At 51.2% G+C, this 24575-nt stretch overlaps 1 protein-coding gene across 1 annotated transcript; it reads right to left on the bottom strand.

Annotated features, from left to right (window-relative positions):
- Positions 1-24319, bottom strand: Irf8 (interferon regulatory factor 8). Its single transcript, XM_004666045.2, has 9 exons — positions 24266-24319; positions 20707-20881; positions 14166-14349; positions 11300-11388; positions 9236-9341; positions 8100-8147; positions 2738-3118; positions 1608-1723; positions 1-1017 (listed from the first exon to the last, which is right to left on the bottom strand). The coding sequence occupies exons 2-9, from the start codon at positions 20878-20880 to the stop codon at positions 841-843; spliced, it is 1275 nt and encodes a 424-aa protein (XP_004666102.2). The 5' UTR covers position 20881; positions 24266-24319; the 3' UTR covers positions 1-840.
- Positions 24320-24575: the final 256 nt, after the last annotated feature.

The raw sequence follows: 24575 nt of genomic DNA, 5'->3' as shown, positions 1-24575 counted from the left end.
TTATAGCGATCCTCCTACCTTGCCTCCCAATTGCTGAGATTAAAGGCGTATACCATCATGCCCAGCTTCCAACTTACATCCTGCCCACTTTAAAGAAAAAAGAATAGATCCTAAGCAATTTAGCACATGTGAAATAACTGAAAATACAAATATTTTCAAACCATTTAGAAAGAAGAGAGCAAGGTATCGGGGATGTTTTAATTATAGAAATAAAAAAAAATATAAACGTGGTTGTCAGCTTGCAGGCAATAAAACCCCAGGGGAAAGGCTTGTGCTGTCTGCAGCCACATGCCAGGGTGCTTAGCTATGGGCATTTCTCCTGGCACCTGAGCTCTGGAGGACCACGCACGCTCCACAAGCTGCGGGTTTGGCCTCCACCTGACAGGGGAGACTTGTAGCTAAATATTTTTAAATCTTGTTACATGGTCTAAAGGTAAAAAGATGCTTTGTGCAGAATCCAGTACAGGAAATCATAACTCTACCTCGAACCAGAGTTAAAGACAGCCTTGTTCTCACACATCGATTTTAAGCTGCACATTCCTTTCCTCAGAGTCACTATCTGCCACTCACCATGAATGACAAGCCTACCAAAGTGACCACGAACCCAACATGCTGAAGGAATTACAGCCAGTAATAATAAAGAAAACAGTAGAAAATAAACATCCTAGTCCCAGGTTCTGATCATGGCATCTGACTGGTGGAAATTTTGACTGTTTGCATCTGAACAGAGCTCTGGCCCAACCTCCTGAGTCAGACAAGTATGTGTCCTTTCAAGATTGTGATAGTCCGCGTCACGTGAAGCTTGAGCTGAAGATGGGGTGGGGTGCCTAGGAGAGAGGCTTAAACGGTGATCTGTTGGTTCTCTCTGAAAAAGGGTCTCTGGTGAGAGGCACATATATCTGGAAACATCCGGAAGACCTGGTCTGGCTGGGGCTCCTCCGGAGCTGACATCAGAGTGCCAGGACCACAGCTCTTCCCAGCTTCCTCTACCAGCTGCCTGGCATATAACTGCTCCACCTAGAAGGGCCACAAACAAAATCAAATAGGAGGAGAGAAGAGGAGGACTTCCCTCACCCTAGGCAGCCCGAGTCCCTAGTTCAAAGCCATCATTCCAGAGGCTCTACCAGCAGCGCACACAAAGGAGCCAGGCCAGAGATATTCCTGAACAGACTGCCAGGTGAGCTCTCCCAACACTGTCCCAACTTGGCTAGCCAATGCTCAAAATTCCACCATCTGAGTGCAATTCCTTTGACCATAAAATAAAGGCTTACCAAGCCCTAATATACCACTCAGACCTTTAGACTAGACAGGAAGAATCTTCCTGGAGAAGTGGCTTGGAGGGAGGGAGGGAAGAAATAAATGAGAGAGGGGAGAGGGAAATTCAAAGGGAGGGAGGTTATGAGAGTCCGAACATGAGAAGACAATTCAGAGGGGCCAAGAGCCATCACACATCCCACCCTCTACAGGTCCCACCAGCCTGCCCCTGCACCTGTCACGTGCACCGAAGGCCCCAGTCTTTGCAGGCCTTACCAGTCCCCGAATAAATTTGGCCTTAATCTGTATAAACAAAGGCAGGGATGCCTAAGTGCAAAGCTACCAGTTCTTACCTGAACAAGAATGAGCTTGGAGCGCAAGGGCGCTGTGTCTGGAAACTCCTCCCCAAAGCATAGCACCACCCGGCTGTCGGGAAGGCGGCTCTGGGTGGCGTAGAACTGTTGCAGCTCTGGAAGGACACAGGGACCCAGAAGCCTATCAGTGGCAGGCCAGGGCCAGCCCACAGAGCTCCCACATGGGAGGAAAGCAGTGAGCCCCTTGGAAGAGCTGAGAACCAGACACCCCTAGAGGCTTAAGCCGATGGCCCTTTGGCCAAAAGCCAACCAAGGACCTGTGGACTGTTCATTCCCTGATAGTGCCATGCTTGTTAGAGGTTTTGTTTGGTTGGTTGTTTAAATATCTGCAGACAGAGGGATTGTGGCTGTAGCTCAGTTGGTATGAAGCCCTGGGTTTGATCCCCTATACCATATAAGTTCTCAGGAGGGTAACAGCAGAGACCCCACACTAGGCCAGGCTGTTGTGAGCCAGTGGCGGAGGGTGTGAGGGACAAAGTAGATCTGTGTGACAGAGAGGGCTCTGGGCCAGGCTGGGCCAGGTGAGGGGCAGAGGGTACTGGACAGCGAGAGGGAGTGGCACGCATCAGGTGGCTGTTGGGTACTGACGCTGATATCCTGACCTTCGAGGAGGCTCAGATGGAGTGCGGACACCTGTCCTGCTGAGCCAGCAAAGCCACAGGGCAGCACTGAGGGAGTGCAGGCATGGCCAAGCTCTTAGTGTGCAGAGCGCTAGCGTCTTAGTCATGCACACAGGTCCCCGGTGACCTTGCCAAGGAGCTGAACCTAGGCCTGGTTGGGGCCTGAGGCTCAAGCTCTCTGACCAGCACCCAAGGTCAGGGAGCAACTGCGAGCTGCAACGTTAAGTTCTCCATCCCAAATTGAAGGCGCTGGCTCTGCTGTCCCGTCAACCCATGGGGAACTAAGGCAGAGGCTCCCAAGATTGCTCAGAGAGAAAATACAAGGCAGGCATCGCAGGCAGGCACCCCACAAGCATACCTGTGACCCAGCATTTCTCCCCCCAGACAAAAGAGCACAAGGCCACCCATGGGTTCGGCTACAGGTAACACAGGGGAGGCAGCAGGTGCGACGTGTAGGACACAGGGACAGCAAGGTGACTGAGCGCCCACCTCGTAAGAACTGGCTGGTGTCGAAGACCTGCACCACCTCGTCCCGCTCCAACTTGTTGGGCCGGCCTTTGCACACCACGGCGTTGCCGCTGCAGAACACGCGGCCCTGGCACAGCCGCTTCACAAACACGCCCTTGCGGCCGCTGTGCAGCAGCACGCCACGCTCCAAGTGCCCGAACAGCTTCCGCGTGACCTGCCTCTGCCGCTCACTGGGGATGACGTCGGCCGTGGGGAAGCACACCAGTTCCAGGCCGTCGGGCCCATACAGCTTGGGCAGCCCCGGCTGGCTGAGAGACAGGCGGCAGCCCTCGGGACACGTGGTAGTGGCCTGGCCCACCAGTTTGCCCCCGTAGTAGAAGCTGATCACCATCTGGGAGAAAGCTGCAGAGAACGAGAGTGCAGGAGTAGTCAGGGGGCTTGGGAAGGGAAAGCTCGATGGCCCCCGCCCAAAGGCCCAGAGTCAGTTCCTCCTAGGTCTCGGGCGTTCTCAGGAAGGTCACACGCTTCTAGAAACAACATTCCCATAAGCATGCATCAGGCCACGGAAAACAAGCAAGCAATGACTCAACGTGCAAAACTGCCACAAGCAGCTAACTTCCAGTACAACCTTTACAAGGCCTGGGGACTGGGTCAAGTACAAGCCTGCAGGGAGGCCCTGTCACTCCTGAGAAGAGTCCCATGGCTCCGGCTCTGCTGGCTGGTCACTCTGGGCTCCGTGGCCTCCATTCATTACAGGAGGAAATGCAGCCCACGAAGATACAGACCTCCCCATGTTATCAGTCATCGGAGCACACAGTGCTCTGTTCCTGGAAACCCTTCGCCGGAGCCTGTTCTCCAGAAAAGCCCGGAAGCCCTCTGTCCTGTCTGAGGTCCTTGTTCTCATAGCACTTGTTCACACAGGAGAGGCATACGCTGGAGCAGTTCCAGCTCCACATCCTCCACCTCTCCATCACCTCAGGAGGAACGCCTTGGGCTGGGAGCACAGCTCAGGGATCAAGCACTTGCCCAGCTTATATATGCAAGCCCCTGGGTTGCATGCTAACACTGCAAAAATAAACAACTTTTAAAAAAAAATAAAAAAAGAAGAAGACAACAAAGATGGGGCTGGAGAGGTGGCTCAGTAGTTAAGGTACTTGCTTACAAAGCCCAATGGCCCACATTTAGTTCCCTAATACCTACATAAAGCCAGATGCACAAAGTGGCACATGCATCTGGAATTGGTGTGTAGTGGCAAGAGGCCCTGGCATGCCCATTTATTCTCTCTCCCCCACCCTCCTTGCAAATAAATAAATATGTTTTAAAACGAAGAGGGGTAGGTGGGTGGTTCGGCAGTTAAAGACACTTACTTGCAAAGCCTGATAGCCCAGGTTCACTTCCCCAGTGCCCACATAAGTCAGATGCACAGAGTTGTACATGTGTCTGAAGTTTATTTGCAGTGGCAGGAGGCCCTTTGCATGCCCATCCCCACACCACTTGAAAATATTTTTTAAAAAATGAAGCTTCCATTTAATGCTGGAAAACCCTTAGCATGCAATGGACAAAAGCCTTGAACTTGAGCCATCAGGCTAGAATTCACTAAACACTCTAGTTGGATTTGAGTCTGCTTTGACCTCTGCTTTCCCATGTACAGCAGGTGGCGCTGGTCTCCTCCCACAGCCAAGGACAGCAGGCTCCCACTAAGATAAATTTTAAATGTGAGGAGACTTGAGGAAAATATAATGCTGAGAGTCCAACAGCCCAAACCAGCAGCCAACATGAAGGCTGGGGACGCTGAGCTATGTAGGGGTGACGAATGAGCTCCAAATCCAGGTGCTCGGGATGCCTTGTGACCCCCTTAAATCCTCCATGAACAACAGCTAGTGAGCCTGAGCTCCTTCCGGGCACTGTGGGCCGGTCCGAGGCTGCTCTCTGGAGCCGCACAGGCTGTGAGCCTCTCCACTCCACCCCCACGCACTCCTGAGAGCTGTGCGGTGCACCAGCCACAGCCCCGCAGCAGCCACAGGCATCACGGGGACCAACGCTGCTGTGTGTTCAGAACCTCAGACCCTCGCAGGCTCAGCTCCCATCAAGCAGCATCCCCTCCACTGCTCACGGGCTCATCCTCCCCACTTCCACTTAACTTGTTGGAGTTAAAAGGGGTTCTCAGATCAGCTCAAATAGGGAGTCAGCTTATGAGGCCAGTTCATCTGTGTTCCATTCAGAGAAACTGAGGCCAGGGTCAGGTCAGCTGGCAGGCAAGTGGTAGTACCGGTTTCCATCCTATTTGACCTCTGTCCTCCCCAGCAGCCATCTGGGTGCTGCCTGCATCACTGACGCCCGCACATTCTCCCTCCCTTCACCCTGGGTGATTCTGGACTTCATTCCAAACGAATGATCAGAGCTACACAGCACAGCGCTCTCTGTCCTGTCACGTCTGAGGACCTTGTCTCTCAGCCAGAGCCCCTCAGTGAGTGTAAGGACAACGCATCTCAGGAATTCCCAGGTGGGATGGGCTCCATGACCTCATGCCATGGTCTCTTGGGCTGAGAGAGAGTGCAGTTGCAAGAGGCCTGGAGGATAACCCACCAGACCTTGCAGGGGACAAACGGGGGGTGGGGGCACAGGGGAGGGGGGAACAACTCACTGAGAAGCAAGCACCACTGCTGTCCGCATAGTACAAGTTGTCCCCTGCTTATGATTCTAAGGACCAGATGGAGCTTATTCCTGCTCCTAATGGAGCCACTGGCCAGTTGGCGACAGCCCAGCCGTAGAGGCAGCCATAAAGTATCTCACAAGTCACCTCGAGCGAGCCCAGGCCTTGACACTGCTGCCCTCCAGCTGTAGCGAGTAGCTTCATCTCTCTGCCTAACTCTCAGCAGCGAGGTAGAGATGGCAACAGCCCTGGCTTTGTGGGGCAGTTGTGGGACACCCTGAGTGAGCAGCAGGTGAGGGGCTATTAAATAAGAACAGAAACAGGACAAAATACAGTGTCCGTAAGCAGGACCCCTGAGGCTAGGCGAGTCCCTGGCCTGCACGGATCCTGTACTCAGGTACTGAGCCCGGGGCTTGGAGGCGATCCACTCAGCTGACCCCTGCGGCAGTCTTCCAGACAAGGAGCTGAGGCTGAACGAAGGCTCTGATCCACTCACTCAGTGGCTCAGCCGGCCGCCCACCCCGTGTATCAGACTGGATCCATCTCACTCTGAAGCCCTGAGCTGCACCTGGTCAACCACAGGGATGGCACTGAAGGGACTTGCTGCCAATGTCTTCTGGGGAGAGACCTCATATAAAATGCCAGACCTTGCTGAGCATGTGTGGCACATGCCTTTAACCTCAGCACTCAAGAGGCTGAGGCAGAAAGATCTTGCATTCAAGGCGAGTCTGGACTACACAGTCAGACTCTATGTCCAAAACAACAACAAGCGAACAAAAACTAGGCTGGGGAGATGGCGCAGGGGGAAAAGCTCTGGCCACACAAGCATGAGTACTTGAGTTCGGGTCCCCAGAACCCATGCACAACTGAACACTGTACTACAAGCATCTGTAATCCCAGTGGACCAACAGCAAGGCAGAGACAGGAGAATCCCCCAGAAGCTCATGGGCTAGCGGGCCTGAGGAATGTAGGAGTCAAAGAGAAGCCCAGCTTCAAAACAAGGTGAAAAGCAAGAACGGCCACCTGAAGTCATCTTCGGATCTCCACTTGCATGCCTTGGCGCAATGTGCCTACACCCACATGCATGGACACGCACCAAAACAAGTGAAAAAGCTAGACATCATGCTTCTTCGGACACACGAGGAAATCAAGCCAGGCCAAGTCTGTGGGCCCAGGGCCCCGACTATGAGAGGCAACCCTTGAGGTCAAGGCTCTCCACTTTGCCGCTATCCCCCCACACCCCGCTCTCCTTCACAGCCTGTCTTACTCACTGAGTCACCTCATCCCTGCGTTCAGGAGCCAGAAGCTCTGGCCTCAGAGAGAACTGAATGAACCAGGGCTCTAGAAGACTGGATCAGGCTGCCTGGGTAACGTGGTGGCTGGAAGCCCCTTATTTGCCCCACAATGTGCTGAGACAGTTTGGCAACAGCTCGAGGACACTTCCTCCTCCTTGCAGTTGACCTCACCTCTCACTCAGATGGCCACAGCTCTGAGCCTGGCCACTCTGTGGCCTCCAGAAAGCATCTGTCAGCAGTCTCCCGGGGCCACCCAGCACTGACCAGGCCAAAGGGTCAGCCCCATGACCTGAGGCGTCTTGTAAGCATGGTGTTATGGAGACCCTGAAAGGAGGCTGAGACGGATGCCTGTGTGATACTGGCAAGCCCGGGGTCCCCATCTGTGCAGCCCAGTCTAGACCTGCCCCCAGCTCACAGGGTAGCATGGGAAGACAGCACCCGATGAGCAGTGTCCTGCTTTCTTCATACTGTTCTTACCAGGTGAGCACCCACCCCCACCCCTTAACAGTGCCCGGTGTGTCCTTCTCTCCGAGCCCCACGGAATCCCTTATAACCCAACAACAAGGTGGCTATCAGGGCTGTCCACAGAGGCCACCTCTGCCCATGGGGGAATGGAGGCAGCAATGAACTTAAGATGCTGGGGAAGTCTCTTCGCTCTGGACCTATCAGCTGTATACCCTGGGCCTTCTAGCCTGTGAAATGGAAAATAACCATTTTCCAGAACCCAGATTGATGGAGGGGAGGTGGAAAAGACACCATGGGAGTATCCACCTTGACCCTGGCATCAAGTAAGCACTCAATAAGTCAGCCACCACCATCAGCACTACCACCATCACCATCAGCACTACCGTTATCACCACCACCACCATCAGCGTCATCACTATCACCATCATCACCTCCACCATCATCACCATCACCGTCACCACCACCATCAGTGTCATCACTATCACCACCACCACCGCTATCAGTGTCATCACTATCACCATCATCACCTCCACCATCATCACCATCACCATCACCACCACCACCATCAGTGTCATCTCCATCATCGTCACCACCACCACCATCAATCAGTGTCATCACTATTACCCTCACCACCCCCATCATTACCATCACTCCCACCAATATCAACACCATCCACATTATCACCATCAGTATTATCACAACCATCACTGTGACTCTCTCACTAAGGCTATGGAGTTGGAGGTAGACGTGAAGAGCACTACTCGAGTGACAATGACCACCCACGTCCCTTCCATAGACCTTTACTAACACCACGGCATGTCACACTGTCACAACACGCCCGTGGAGCGGGGGTATTGTTCCCATTCCACAGACAAGCCTGATGCTCCACAAGGCCTCCTCCCTCCGCCTGGGGCAGCCTATGCTCTCCTGCATACAGCGACGCCTCTGAATGACCAGGGCACCCTCATACCTGAATGGCGTGTGTCATAGGCAGCGTACCCGGTCACCAATGGCAGGCCTGCAACAAGAACAGAGAAGTACATTCCAGCCCAGCCTGGTGCTAAGGCCGGTGTGACACAGGTGTTCCCCAGAGTGTGAATGGAATGCCAAAGGCAGGCCCCCTCTGTGAAAGCTCCTGGGGCTCCCAAATTCAATGTGCTCCTTTCCCGAGCAGTCACCCGTGCTTTCACAGACAGAAACACAGAAGGCTGGGAGGGACTTCTTCTACACTACGGGGTTCTGTTCTGGGCCAGTGACCGAACAAGACCGCAGTTCCTTCCCACCCTGAGGCCTTGCTTCCCCACTCCCCAAACATCACCAAACTATATGCCATCACCAGGGCATGTCTTGGGAGAGAGGCTAGGGTCCCAGTTAGCTTTCCCAAAAGCCCCCCTGCAGCACAGAGGTCCTCGCTAGATACCACCACCGAGGACCTGGAACCTTCACAGGCCTGTGGGGCCAGCTAAAGTCTCCCAATAGCTTCTGCCATGGCAGGAAGAGGCAAAGGAGGGAGCCAAGGTGCCAGTGAACTGCAGGAGAGGCCCAGGTGGGCCACCATCTACACAGCTTAGGGCTGAGTGCGCTTCCAAAAGACAACAAAAGGGTGAATACCTCATTTACCCTCCTGACCCTACAGGCTAGGTCCTAGGGTATCTACCTTACAGATGAGTAAACTGAGGCACCATAATTTATACAACTTTCCATGTAGCTCCAAGCCACTTTCTACACCTGATCTGGGTCCTTTTCCCTCAGAATATCAAACTTAATGGTAAGCTAGGAAGGAAAGCAGGGTGGCCAGAAAACTGTGACCTCCCTCTGGTTTAGGGGATGTCAGCAGATGCATCCCCTCAGTTTCCAAGGAGCATTGGCAGAGAACCATCAAACATGCCCAGCATGAACAGAGGCATGTATGCCCTCCTGGCAGGCTAAGGCTTGGCCAGCACGGCCTTTATACTTGGAAGCTGGGGCTGTGTCTTCTCCTGTCTGGGCTCAGCAACTTTCCACAGGGCACAGAACATAGCAGTGGCAACCTTCCCACCTTGTCTCCAGGTGGCATAATGTCCTAAAGCGCTCAATGGCTGGCAGTACCCAGTGTCCCATGCTCACCTGTGCTGGGCTGTTGCGCCCACCAGTCGGTGAGGAGCTGGCCCCTGCAGGCCTCTGGTGGGGAGGGGCTCCTCTTGGCCATGCCCATGTACTCGTCCACAGGAGGCTGTGGGACCAGGCACAAGAGAACGGCTCAGCACAGGGTTCCTTCCCGTGTTCGCACAACTAAAGCCACACAGTCATCTTTATCTCTTAAGACAGAAGCTGCACTTCGCTTCATGACTTGCAAGACCCTAGGCTGGCATCCACTAGGCTGGCAGTCAAACCACATGGTCGGATCACTACTCTCACCCTCATGGGGACCGCTAAGAACTGCGCTGCCAAATGTCCCAAGTCACCCCAAGCCCGGTGCTGGGAGACACAGACGAGCTCTGGGACAGCCCTGAGCAGGGACACTGAGCCCATTCCTTCAGCAGTGGGTAAATCCAATTACCACACATTTTGAAATCTGCTTTGCTTGTGACCCTGGTGTGGTAATGTGACTACCTCATCTCTCAGCTGAGTTGGCAGAAAAGCCTTGTATGGAAAACAGGACATGGTAGAGGGGACAGAGAACCAATCATTTGTCCAGGCCACTGCTAAAGAACACCCAGAAACCTCACAGTTGCCATGTGTAGACAGGCCAGGAGGCAGCCCAGGGCAGGTAACACCCCGCTGTCTGCAGCCACTGGACTCCGGGGTTACCGTCGCTACGCTACTGCTTGAAAAAAGCAATTCTCATTCTTTCTCTCTTTCCTTCTATCTCTACTGGAAATTTCTCGTGTGCGACGCAAGCACTCTAGCATTGAGCTATATCCCCAGTCTTCTTTTCACTTTTCATTTGGAGAGAAAGTCTAAGTTCCCCAAGCTGGCCTTTAACTCTCTCTGTAGCTTAGGAAACCTTGAACTTTCAATCCTCCTGCCTCAGCCTCCCAAGCAGCTGGGCCTGTCATAGCCCATGGCACCAGCTTAGAAGAATTTCTAAAGGTCCTCATCATGTTTTACATGAGCTCCATGGGGGTTATTTTAGCTATGCAAAGTCCATCTTGTAATATTCATTTAAAAAAACAAGTTGGACGTGGTGGCACACACCTTTAATCCTAGCACTCGGGAGGCAGAGGTAGGATCACAGTGAGTTCAAGGCCACCCTGAGACTACATAGTGAATTCGAGGTCAGCCTAGGCTGGAGTGAGACCCTACCTCAAAAAACTAATAATAAATAATAACAATAGTAAGAGGGCTGAAAAACAGAAAAATAAAACATCCAAATGGCAAAATAGACACATAAAAAGCCATGTGCTTTACCAGGAGACTTTACTGAGTCTTCCCTTACTAACCATGTGTGAATTTGTAGATAATTCTGATTTTGTGTGTGTGTGTGTGTGTGTGTGTGTGTCTGCGGATTCATGAACGCTAGGCAAACACTTTATTACTAAGCTCCATTCCCAACTCAGTTTACATGAAATTCTAATGGACTTAGTTAACCTGTTTGCCAACCTATAATAAAATTTGTATGTTAAAAAGTAAATGGTCAGCTGGATGTGGTGGCGCATGCCTTTAATCCCAGCACTAGGGAGGCAGAGGTAGGAAGATCGTCATGAGTTCGAGGCCACCCTGAGACTACATAGTGAATTCCAGGTCAGCCTGAGCTAGAGATCCTACCTCAGAAAACCAAAAAAATAAAAAATAAAAAAAGTAAATGGTCCCACAGTAGCCACAAGGGCTAAGTGATCAGGGGAAGCAGCAAGGTTTATTCTATGTCTTGTGTCTGATCTAAGCCAGCCAGGGAATACATGGTGATTTTAGAAGCCTCCACTCAAAACGCTTAGCTATGACATGTGAGGCTTGAGAAAGCTTTCCTGACCCAGAGTGGGCAGCCAGCCTAGCCTCAGGAGGAAGGGGGGACAGAACATGTTGGGGCTGACCAGCACACATGAAAATCAGCCTAGGGAGATACCTGGGCCACCCCTCACTCTGTGTGAGGGTGTCACCTCCCAGAAGAGCCCCTGATGCCGATGAGAGCAATGTCGGCTCCTCACTGGAAGCTGGGACAGTGAAGCCGCTGGCCCAGCTGCCCCCACTCACCTCCTTGATGAGCTCGTCCATCTCAGAACGGCCACACTCCATCTCTGTGACCTCACTCATGCAGCTGGCAGGTGCTATACCCAGTTTGCCTACAGGACATAAGACAGATACCATGACCCAAGGCACCAGGCATACCACCACCACAGTCTTTGTTGTTTTTTTTGGCATATGTGTGATATATGCACATGTATTCAGATGCATGTCCTTGTGGGCATGTGAGCAGAGACCAGAGGAAGACACTACATGTCCTTACCTCCCTGAGACAGTTTCTCACTAAACCTGGAGCTCCTTGTTAACCAGGGATTCCCTAAGGATACTCCTGTCTCCTCCCTCTCAGCTCTGGGGTTTTTACGTGGGTGCAGCAAGCACTCTGACCACCGAGCCTTTCCCTGTCCCAACCCCAGCCACCATCTTTTTTTTTTTTTTTTTCTTCTTCTTCTTCTTCTTCTCAAATGCTGAGTTAAGGAAACAGAGCTGGGGAATGTCCTCATGATAAAGACACATACTTTTCTTCCCATGCTTTGGTCATCTGATCAGAAAAGTGAAAAGAGAGAAGTTGGTGTTGGGGGGTTATAAATACAATGCTTTTAAAGGACAAAGGACTCTGGTCTCTTCCTTCTATTTGCTGATCCGAAATGAGCCTACATAAGACATTTGACACAAGGCATTCACTGCCCACCCTAAAGTTCAGCTTATAAGTGGGGCATTTGAAAATGCCCAGAGATTTACTGACAGATATGTTAGCAAGTCAGGACTTCATTTTTTTTTTTAAGGCAGTTGGCAGGAAATCTCTTTTTGGCCTTTCTAAATATACATGTGTGTGTGTGTGTGTGTGTGTATGTGTGTGTGTGTATCCCTCACCATCAAGTTGCATCACACCCCATGAGACCAGCCTTCCTGAGGCTGAGGGGGGGCTGAGGGTTCCCATAGCCAAAGTCTGGATACAGCTCAGCTCCTCCCTCCTTCACACCTCTTCCCTGCTCAGAAACATGCCTCATGAGGTTGCTGTGCACATCTCACACACACCGCTGCTGGGCTCCTCCTCCCAGGATCGGTGTGATTCTCGCAGAAGCCTCTGCCAGGGAAGGGGGTTGGGTGCAGCAAGAGAAGCACCTGCAGGGAAAACTGCTCGGGTTGGGAACAGAGGGGACCTGCTCAGACATTATGTAGACGTGCTCCTCTGCCCCAGAGCCTACTTCTTCTCCTTTAACCTCCACACTTGCAAGAGATCGGGTCTGCCCCATGCTATAAACAGGGTCACCTGCCAGGTCAAGCTTGGCTGGTCCTAGCTCTGGCGGAGGGGAGGGGGGAAGCATCAAGAGAGTCCTGATTGCTTCAGATCACAGTGAGAAAGGATTACCCCGAGCTGGGGAAGAGGCTGTGTGACCTGTCAGAACCACCAGCAGAGAGGTAATTAGCCCCACCCCCATCTCTTGGACTCCCACAAAAGGCCACTGCATTGACCTATTGTCAAGGGAGCTGAGTTCGTCCACAGGTGACGAAGCTACAACTGACCAGAGTAGGTAACACCCAAAACTATGGCTGCACAGTCCACATCAGTGGACTCAGCTTCTTGTCTTTTGAGGGTTTGGGGTGCCTTTTTGTTTTGGAGGCAGGATGTCACTATGCAACCCAAAAAAATTGTATGTCTAGGACTGGAGAGATGGCTTAGTGGTTAAGGAACTTGCCTACAAAGCCTAACAACCCAGGTTTGATTCCCCAGTACCCATGTAAAGCCAGATACACAAAGTGGCACATGCATCTGGTATTCATTTGCAGTGGCAAGAGGCCCTAGCATGGCCATTCTCAGTCTTTCTCTCTCTCTCTCTCTCTCTCTATCTATCTATCTATCTCTCAATCTCTCTGTCTTTCTCTGCTTACAAATAAATAAATAAAATTTTAAAAGTATATAGCATCTCTATGAAAATATAAAGATATATATTGATAAACAATATGCCTACATTTTCAAATTCCCCACAGGACACGTGCAAACACAGACTGTCTGCATAGCCTGAAGAACACAGGCATTGCTGGACCGACGGACAGTATGCTTCAAAAGAAAAGCCATGACTTGGCACTATTCTGTTACGTGGAGTGACTAAGAAAATCACTGTTAAACCAGGGATAGTGACTAGATCCCTTCTCATGAGCCAGCTCTGATTCATAGCAGAGTACTTTGAAAAGGATTCTGAAGGCAAAACTGAACTCAGTATATTCCAATTGATTACTGATGTCTGACCAGAGCATAGGAATAAGCCATGGAGGAGGTGTGGCAGGTTTTGGCTATCACAGCTTTATTCCCTTTACAAATGCTTTTGGAATTTCATGACTGACAGGAAGAGACTTCAGAAGGGATCACATCCCAATTCCCTAACAACAGTAATCTACTGAGACACTGCCCATCTCCAGCCATGAGGCCTGCAGCGTCACCTGCTCTAACTTGGAGAACTTCTCTCTCAACTTTTGTGATCCACTCCTTCCCTGCCCACCAGATCTTCCCATAACCTCCTCTGGAAGGTTCTAGAAAACAAAAGGAATCCCTCATTGGAAACTGCCACCAAGCTCGCCCAGGAAGGCTCTGTCAGATGCTCCTGATCTGGGTCATGACCCAATCCCTTCCCTGCCCCTGCTTGGGCCACTCCCTCTGCTGGAAGCCGCCATTCCACAGCAGATGGGCTATGAGGTCAGCAGAAGGGATTTCAGTGTCTGCTTACATAAAGAGAAAACTTTGTTTAGCTAAAATTGTGCTCCCCAGACCCTGTGGGCAGCCAAGTGTGCCCAGGCTCGGGAGACCACACTGCCTTCCCAGAGAGGACTGCTGGCAGAAGCAGCTCTACCAGGCTGTGTGCCCGCGACAGATAGTTACACTTTTGCTCTTCCTCTGGGACAATTCGGTAAACTTTGTATGGCTCGGATATGTCCAGCTGGGATCGGTCCGTCACTTCCTCAAAATCTGGGCTCTTGTTCAAAGCACAGCGTAACCTCGTCTTCCAAGTGGCTGGTTCAGCTTTGTCCCCTTCTTTAAACTTCCCTTTAAAAACTGCCCAGGCCTGAAGAGAGAAAAAAGTGTACTGAACACATGACAGGCCACCACCAGCGTCCAACAAGAAGACAAGGACCTGCACACCTCTTCCTCCCCAGGGACCTAACTGACTGCCAACTCTCATTCAAGGACTCACACTGACTTTAGAAAACCCATTTTCTCTGCCACATGTAATCAAACCCTGGTTAGGGCAGGGGTCCCCAAGATCACCCAATGAAGTCAGAGTTTGAACCCAGACCCCAGGTTCCATTTACACACACCCTTGTATATGACCTTGGCAAAGTCTTGCCCTGGGCTGAAGGGCCTGGGGGTCTGAGGGCTCAGAGCTCAAAGGGGAAGTGTGCATGGTTTCACCAGAATGTTCAAAACAAATACATTTTCGCTTTTCCTAATCAACCCCTAGCTGCAGTGTAGCAGGAAAAAGAGACATTTGCAGAATGTGGTCTGCAAATGTGGTCATCCATTGCTCCTTTTAATAGCAATTTTGTTTTGCATCTTCGCATGATTCTGGCTGTTTAAAATGCTATGAAGTGTTTTCCCTGCTGTTGGGTGCTTTTAAAAAACACAGCTCTTTTTTCTGACCTCTCCACACCTTGGGTCCGAACCAGGAGTTCAAAGCTAGAAACTTAAAGAGGGGGCAGTATTTGAAAACAAAACATGCCAATCTACATATTTTAAGATTCTCACGCTGGGAGCCTGGGTTTCACAGCATTTAGGAGGCAGGTAGGAGGATTGCCATGAGTTCAAGGCCACCCTGAGACTACAAAGTGAATTCCATGTCAGCATGGGCTTGAATGAGACCCCACCTTGAAAAAACAGAAAAAGACTCTAACACTGGAATACAGACCCACCAATCAGGAGGTAGGTTACTTCTTGTCAGCAGAACAGTGGTTTTGGTTTCAGGTCAAATCAGAAGGTATCCTCCAGCCTAAAGCAATGAGGCTCAGGGGAAATTCTCCCTCCTGTTCAGGACCATCCCGGTTTAAGAGAGCAACTTTCCCAGGTGCAGCCATACAGACTCCCACAGCCGCCTGTACCACACAGATTTCCTGCGCCCTGTTCCCAAGGTTCACCTGGGTAGGTGCGAGTCAGGATCAGGGACTCTTCCTCTTTAGCCACCATCCCAATGATTCTTACTGAAGTGATCAAGAGACCACACTCTGAAAGGCCAGAGCCTCTACGAGCCATGTCACTGCTAAGAGCCTGGCTGCTTTTCCCTCTCAAAACAACACACATACACACACACACACACACACACACACACACACACACACACACATTTCACCAAAAATAAAAACAACACAGGAGGCTGGGGGGCTGGCTCAGTGGATAAAGCACTTGCTTCACAAACATAAGGACCTAAGTTCATATCCCCAGCACCCACAAAAAATGTCAGGTGCTGTGGCATGGACCTGTAATTCCATCACTGGGGAGGTGGGGACAGGAGGAGCCCTAGAGCTCACTGCCTAAGTAGTCTAACCAAACCAGTGAACTCCATGTTCAGTGAGAGACTCCATCTCAAAAATAAGGTGGACAGCCAGGTGTGGTGGCGCACGCCTTTAATCCCAGCACTTGGGAGGCAGAGGTAGGAGGATTGCCATGAGTTTGAGGGCACCCCGAGACTACATAGTGAATTCCAGGTCAGTCTGGGCTAGAGTGAAACCCTACCTTGAAAAACCAAAACAATAAAAAAAAAAAAAAAAAAGGTGGAGAACAATTAAGAAAGAACCAACATCACCCTCTGGCCTCCACGCACATGGGCACACATATGCACACGCATTCAAACAAGCATACATACATGCACGCACACCACACACACGTCAAAGGGAAAAAAAGACAAGAATGGTTCCGGTTCCAGGCCAGTGCTCTTTATGCAGCTGATGCTAAGCCCTGCATCACTGCTCACGGAAGATAAACTGAAGAGCATTCCACCAGTGAGCAGGAGTGCTCATTTCCTTTCTGGCAAAGGTGCAAACCTCTCTTTAGAAAAAAATTTTTTTAAGTAGATGGGCTCCAAGTCTAGCCTTTATTATAAACTACACTCTGGCCACAGTTTAATTTGCGTGTTGTTATTTCAAAAAAAAAAAAAAACAAATAAGAACAAATCTAATTTCGGATCTTGATTATCGTGAGTTGGGTTCTTCACTATGGCGCCACTGACGCTTGGCGCCACCTCTGTGGTGGGGACCGTCCTGCATACTACAGGGCGTTTGCAGCAGTGCCCTCTCCAAAATGTGTCAGCACAGCCTGTCCGCGGCCACAGCCAAATACTGCCTTTGAGGACCACTGGAGTGACCTACATTCCCATGGGGCCTCAGGAAGCACAGATTTGCAGCAGTGCTCCATCAACTGACATGCAACAGAGCCACAGCCCACGCCTCTCCCCGGGGAGGAAGGCCAGGACGCTCCACGGCACCCATCAAATTAGGCCCCATGGTCGGGAAGCATCCTGGGCCACCACTGGGTACCAGCATGGGCCTGCCCTGAGCCTTGCCACACTTCGGCCTCGGGGAACTTTCTGGCCAGCTCGAAAAGATCAGTTTAGCCAAATGACCTCAGGATGGTCCAGAGCTGCAACTCGACAGAGCATATGTGCTTTTAGGGCCATGGCTGAAGCAGAAGCATTGAGCTGCCCACTCTCAGGTCCCAGCATGGATCCTCCTCAACTAGCACTACCGTTGCATTTTCAAAATTAATTCCTACTGCTTCGTTCAAGGCCATGGGGTTAAAATGCCTGGTCAAGAGTGAGTTGGGCCTGTCACCAGGCCTGCTCAGCCAGGGCCCAGGAATCTCAGCCATCGCCTAACTAGACATAAGCTAAGTGTCTTTTTCTTTCTCCATCTGTGGTCTGCACAGGAAGTCAGTCTCAGGACGCTGCCTCCAGACAATGCAGGTCTCTCTGGTACAAGCAAATTCTTACAATCTATTTCCTGGGTGAGAAAAGCAAACTTATACCTCTTTCTTAACTCCTATATTTTTTTGAATATTTTCTTTGTATATCTGAAGAAAGCCAGGTTTTCTTAGCCAGAAAGTGCCTAAGATGGTTCTATCTGACCACAGCCATGCTGTTGACTTCTTCCAACAGCCAACTCGTGTTTGGTCAGTTTCGCAGGGAGGCACCTTGTACAGGATACTGACAAACACGCACCCCTCCAACCCCCCACACAGCCCACCATGCAGAAGAACTCAGGGAAGCCCCTGTTAAGGCCATATCTGGCTTACACCAGCTCCGGATGGGCACCTGTGACCCTGCCTGTCCCCATTCCCACTGAGATTATAGACTCATTTCAGATTGCCACACTGAGCGACTGCGTAACCAACGGAAGCATCGGGAATCTTGCACATTTGTCTCCAGGCTGTTGAAACGGCCGTGAAGAATATTGCATCAGATGGATAAATCTGAACCTTTATTTCACTACTCCTGGGGCACAAGCCAAAGCAGAATAAAGAGAGAAGCTTCCCTCTCCAATGTCAAGCTGTGGTACCTGATCCCAGAACTTCACCCTTTCTCTGGAAGCTAGATCACGATGGTCTACCATCATCTGAGCTCACAGCACCCCACGCCTCAGGCTCAATGTCAATGCTAGCCAAAGACAGCTCAATGTGGAATTCTCAGCTGGGGAGGAGAAGGAGAAGCTGTGTTCCGGGAGATAGACAGCAATGTCCAAGACACTGGTGACTGGCACAGAGGGGGCGGGGTAGAATTAGCATCTGAAAGGGAGAGGTCAAAAGTCTACAAGGCCCAGGACAACTGCCTGGCCCTGGATGTCAACAGTGTGTGCGAGGCTGCGCTGGGGAGATGGCTCAGGGGGTGCGTTAAAGGCGCTTGCTTGCAACCCTGCTGACCTGAGTGGGATCCTCCTCAGCGCGCAGGTAAAGCACATGCAAAGTGGTGCTCATGCCTATACTCCCAACACACCTACAGTGATTACTGATGGGAGGCAGAGCCGGAGAATCTGGAAGCTCGCACGTGGCAAGAAAGACTCTCTCAAAAAGGTGGAAGGAGAGGAGACACACTCCAAGGTTGTTCTCTGACAATCATACTTGTGCCATACCAAGTGCACACGCATGTGCACACACACACACACACGTGTGCACACACACACGTACATACTCATACAGACAAAAAAATATATAAAAAAGACAAAGCCAGGCTATGGAGCCCTGGCCCATGACTACCTAGAATCTAAAATGCCCCATCACCTACATGTTCCTATATACTTTCGAAACATCACTCCAGAGAGACTGTCACCATGGGGCGAAAGACAGCAAAAAAAGAGAGAGAAACCACAAGGGCCCTGAGCTGGGAACACGGGCACTGGTGTTGCCAATCCCAAGCCTGTCCAGGCTTCCTGATCTGAGCCACAGACCAGAAGGAACCTAGGAAGTTTGTGAGCAGTGGGGACCCCTTGAAAGTGAATGCAGAGCCTCCCCTAAGTGCCTTTGTATTTGGAGTGACAGGAACCGCACCTGATTGTCAAGAGAGCTGCCAGGCCAGACTGTGGAGTTCCCAGAATCACTGAAAGATCCAGCCACACCGCAAACCCAGGTCAGGCAGGGACTCAGATCTAAAATGGAGTCAAAGCCAACCTTAACCTGTTCATGCTCCAAGTTCATTTGTGTCAGAAGACAATCATCCAGAGCTACGAGTCCAGCGCCATCATGGGGTCTGCAGGCTTTGCTCCCCCACTTGGCCATGGTCTTGAGTTAGTTTCTGTTCTTCAGCAGCTCAGCCTGCTTTGCATGTGTGCCATGCACTCAGAGCCTTCCTCCAGACCACCAACTCCCCAGTGCACGTAGAACTAGGCAGTGGTTTGCAGCCTGGGTTCTGGGCAGACCACCTGGGGTTACAGCTGTTCACAAAGTGGAAGTCTGAGCCAACTTGGACCTAGGGCTCTGAATCTTCCAGAGGTGGAGCCTGAATGTCAGGAGCCTTAGAGATGTCCATAGGTGATTCTAACAACCCACATGGGACTGGCCTGCAGAGCTGAGATGGGCTAATCCCTGGGAAAAATTGTTCCACTTCTGAAAGACATTAGGACCCAGGCCCCTGGTTCCCAAATGCTGGCTCCCTCACATGGGAACTGTGAGACCTTGAAGCTACTTCTCCTTTGGGTGCCTCTACAGAATGATACCTGGAATATCAACTACCACACAGAGCAGCATGAAGAGAAAAATGAAAGAGGACACCTGTCGCACCCCAGCCCAGAAGCAATGATGGATGTTTGTTACCCTTCTAATGGCCCCGCCATGCCAGGCAGGAGTCACAGTTTTGAAAGAGCAAAGACTGGAAACCTTGCCCAGGACACTGCACAGCCTCTAGCATCAGAGCCTGGGCAAACGGCTTAAGGCAGGAAAGTTTGCACTTGCTAGAAATCAAAGACATCTGACTTCTTATCTCTTGTCTACTTCCCTAGACCTATTTTTCCACAAACAACCTGGATCCCTCCTGGGAGGGAGGTCTTTCATAGTATTTAAACATTGTGGTTAATGAAGTTCAGCCCCCCAAAACTTGGTGTCCAGGTTAGCCCCTAGCCCTAACCAACCAGCTGTCCCTCTGGTTCACCTGAGCTGGAAGACAGCCCACCACTGTAAGGTTATAAATACCTTTGCAAGGGGAGGGCAGGCTGTCTGACCCCTTGGGAACCTCTGGCTGTGGGTGAGTTTTTCTTCGGCTGGCCCTACCCTGGCCCAGGCTCAGCCAGGTTGAGCTGAAGGGGAGGGGCCCCAGCCCTTCGTCTCCACATGGGTTCTTTAGCCCCCCCAGCTCCCTACATGGAAGGAGCTCCTTGAACTTTCTTTTCTCACTCCTCTTTCCACAGTTTTTCCCAGGCCCTTCACATAGGATCTCTAGCCAAGTATATGTCTTTCCTTGGCTCTGTACTTCCCTCAATAAATATAATAACTTACTAATCATCCTTCTCAATCTTTTTTTTTAATTTTTTTGGTTATTTATTTATTTATTTATTTGAGAGTGACGGACAGAGAACGAGGCAGAGAGAGAGAATGGGCGCGCCAGGGTTTCCAGCCACTACAGACAAATTTCAGATGTATGCGCCCCCTTGTGCATCTAGCTAACATGGGTCCTGGGGAATCGAGCCTCGAACCGGGGTCCTTAGGCTTCACAGGAAAGTGCTTAACCGCTAAGCCATCTCTCCAGCCCATTCTCAATCTTTTTTCTCACTCAATTCTTTGATTAAAATTAGAAACAAACCTAGGGTTTGTGGTTCAAGGACTTTCCTAGACCCAGAGCACCCTGTTACATAAAGGTATGGGGTTCATTCTTCAGCCAATCAGAAGAGCATCATTAGAGCCAAGAGGGAAGCCAGAAACCTCGCCTGCATAGGGACACGGGGGCTTTCACCTTGAAGATGTAGGCGTCCACTTCTTGGTTGTAATCCTGCTTGCCAGCATGCTTCCAAGGAATACGGAACATGCTCTTCTCATCATTTTCCCAGATCAGCCCAGGGTACAGGCTGCTGTCAATCTGCTCAATCAGCCACTGGCGGAGCCGCCGCCCACCATTCCGGTCACACATCCTTAGAAAGAAAAAAAAAACTCTATGTTGTAACAAACGCCATTTTATGAATTAGAGTAACCCCAGAACTGCTTAAAGGAAGACTGGAGGTTCACAACACAGGTGCTAGCTGGCTTGGTGGAGCCCACAAATCCAGGGAGACAGTACTGGCTCCAAATCCCCAAACACAAATGAAAACAAAGCCTGAATGATCCACAGTCGCTGGTCCCCAGAAGTGGCCCCACCATGGCTCCCACTGTGAGGTTCAGCTTTCCCAGGACCAGCACTGGCAGCCACATAGAACAGTGAGAGGATCAGCGCCTGCTGGGGAAAGAAACTTTTCAAGATGCAGTACCTTTGATGAACCACCTACTACTCTAAGAAGCAGCCTGACTACATGCTCCCTAGGTGGCCTCAGTGTCACCTGAAAAAGTGGAAGCCCTCAAGGCCACTAACTCCAGGTTGTCCCTTTCCAGCGGGGGTAGGGACAAGAACATGAGGCAGTATCAGGTCCCATTCCCACTGGGAGTGAGACAGAGCAAGAGTCCTGTGGCAGCTAGGTGACCCTGATGCCACTCAACCTGGGGGTTTGAAGGAGGCTGGCTGGGTTGGTAGCACTGTAGTAAGTCCATGCAATGCCCATAAAGGACCTGCGATAGGACATAGCAGCCTAGATAATTCTCCCAATAACAGAGGACCACTTATGATCAAACAAGAGATGATGGAAGAGAGGAAGGGGCCAGATGTAGCTACAGCACAGAGCCATGTCAGGGGGTTCCACTCTCCCAGAGGTCCCGTGCCCAGGCTCTGCCATGCCAAGACATGCAAAGGCATCCTATGGCAATCTTGATAGTGAAATCAGGTAGCTTTCCCCACAGCCTAAGGAGAGGGAGAGAATATTCACATTCCTGCCTCGTGAATGTTCAGCCAGCTACAGTTTATAAGAACAGCCTGGAAATCCCCGAAGCAATTGGACAGACGCCCACCCCAAAAAATATCAGCAGAACATAGCATTTCTACTCTTCTCATTACAATGTTCTCCCGGTTAAAATGTGACATCTCCAGGCAAACAAGTTTGAAGTGATCAGCAGACAAGACATAATGGCCCCCAAGAATAAGGTCACATCAAGAGCTATCGCGAAGCAAGAGAGAAGTCAGAAGCCTTGGGAAGAAGTGTGTTTCAGAAGCTCCTGTCACCTACAGGTGACTGTGGGGGACAGGACAGGGCTCAGGTTAGCTTTTTCATCCTATAGCTCCATCTGCCACCTGTGGGCTCGAAAGGAGGTGAGGTGTGAAGTAGAAACTGGACGTTGGCTGGGGAACCATGGACCCCGCTAAGGGCACTTCTAACTTGATCCTGGATCTGAGGCTCCTCGTCAGAAAGGTATCTCAAGAGATTGGGAATTCTAAGACCACTGTACTGATAAATAAGAAGGGATAGATTTATGAGGAATACCTAGGAAGAGAAATAAAATGCCACCACCAACCATCTCCAAAAAAACCAACAAGGAGAGTGCCAATTCCCACACTTACACTGGAAAGAAGGGGGGACTCCCTCAGCTTGAGGCATGCACTGCATGGGGGTAAGTGAGGGGCTGGCATCAAGTAAAGATGTTCCACTCAGCCCCTCAAAAATAGTTCTGAAGAGGCTGGGGGTGACGGCTTAGGGGTTAAGGCGTATGCCTGAGAAGCCTAAGGACCCAGGTTCTAGTCCCCAGAACCCACGTAAGCCAGATGCACATAGTGGCACATGTGTCTGAAGTTCGTTTGCAGTGGCTAGAGGCCCTGGTGCACCCCTCCCGCCCTTCTCCTCCCCCCCCAGTAAAAATAAATAAATAGTTTTTTTTAAAAAAAAAATAAAAGTTCTTACACTACAGTCATGGTCCCAACCCTCCTGAAACCTTAAAGCAAATTCTGCTGCTTTGGATGAAACTTTCTCTGGGAAGAGGGACAAGACCTGCTCCTGGGGCATTCACCACCACAAATCTGCTAAGGACAACTGTCCTGCAGATTTATAGGGAAGAAAAAAAAGCAGAAGGAAGGGCAGAGAGGAGGAAAAGTTCATACCAGACCATGACCATGGGAAACACTTCAGACATCATCTAATCCAGACCCCTTCCTCATTGAAAAGAGGGGACCCTGTAGACTGTGTCAGAACTGCCCCCCAGCAACCAGCAGCAGGGTTCCAACTCTCAACCTGTGGACAGCCCCTCCTGTGTTTCCTTTCCAGAGTCACCTCCAAAGTTCTAACAGCATGAAATGGTTAGGACTCTGCTACAATAAGGATTTATTGAACAGTAACAAATGAAATACATCCAATGTCCAGCCAGGAAAAAAAAAAAAATCCTCCCAGTCACATGTTTATGACTTCCTCTTCTTCGTTTTGAGGTAACATTCCTTCCATTGGCCAAGTCCTGTCTGGATCTAACCTGCAGCCCTATAAACGTGCCCCAGAGGCAGCAGGTGACACCAGGCTGTGCCACATGTGCGCCGGCCACTTGTAGCAGATCTCTCACTGTCCCACCTCTTAGAGCCCTGTCCACCCCTCTGGCCACCAAAAGCCCTGGCCTGGTACCACTAAGCTGAAAAAACATCTCTCTGGCCCCAAGCTTCCTCAAGTGATTGAGTCACTCCCACAAAGAAGCCTGGCCTGACCCAAAAGGACAAACTTAGAACTGTTATTTAACTATCTCTTTTGAAAATAGTGGGGACCACTGGGGCGTAGTGGCTCACACCTGTAATCCCAGCACTGGGACGGCTAAGGCACCAGGATCACTGTAAGCTCAATGCCAGTCTCATCTCCACAGTCAGTTCTAGGCTAGCCTGGGCTACACAGTAGAACTAGTCAGGGGAAATGAGGACAGGGGGTTGGGAGGATTTAAAATTCTGGAGCATTCCGTCACTAGTATCCATCTTTGTGTTAGTAATGCATCTTACCTGGGGAAGTCCATACCCCTAGGATGTGTCTTCGTAGCAGAATGTTCTTGTGACCCGTGACAAACTTTCCCGCCCGTAACAACTGGGCTACACCACTTGCAAATTTTCACTGTGACTAGTCAGAATAAAAACGGGCCTGTCCTTTCAAAACCCAACCCGCTGGTCTGGAGACAGTTTAGTCTCGGTAAAAGGATTTCATCGGGATGATGGACGGGTCTTAAAATAAAGCGGGGGGCGGGGGCCACTATTTCCCTTCATCTTCATCACAAAGTTTTCCCCTGCAAGTCAGATCTTAGGAATGGTTTAAAAGAGCGATTTGTTTGCAAGCACCTGCCAACCTTTAGGTGCGTGGGGGCAGCGCTAACGCAGAGGAGCAGCCGACGAGCCGAGCACTCCCGCGCCCGGCCCGCGTGGGGGACTCCGCCCTACCAGCCGCGGCTCGCGGCGCCCTCCCGCCCGGCGCCCTTACCTGCCGCGGCCGAGCTCGCGCCCGCCGCCGCGTTCCCACGCTCCCCACGCCTGGGGCGACCGGCCGCGGGCTGCTGCGCGGGCGCGCACGCGCCGCTTTAAAGGCGGGGCGGGGGCGGGGCGGGCCCCGTACGCGGAACGACGGCCGCGTAAGCCAATGGCGCACGGCAAGGATGCTGGCGCCGTCCAATCAGCGAAGCCCATCGGATCCGCCTTCTTTGAAGTGCTGGGCTTTCCGAGAAATCATTTTGCTGCCAACTTGTACCGCGTGCGTCGCAGTTGGGGCGTGGGGGGTCTCGGGTTCCATCCGC

Source organism: Jaculus jaculus, chromosome 1 (assembly GCF_020740685.1).
Source record: "Jaculus jaculus isolate mJacJac1 chromosome 1, mJacJac1.mat.Y.cur, whole genome shotgun sequence".
NCBI lineage: Eukaryota > Metazoa > Chordata > Mammalia > Rodentia > Dipodidae > Jaculus > Jaculus jaculus.
The sequence above is the reverse complement of the archived record's forward strand: the minus strand, read 5'-3'. Positions and strand labels throughout refer to the sequence as shown.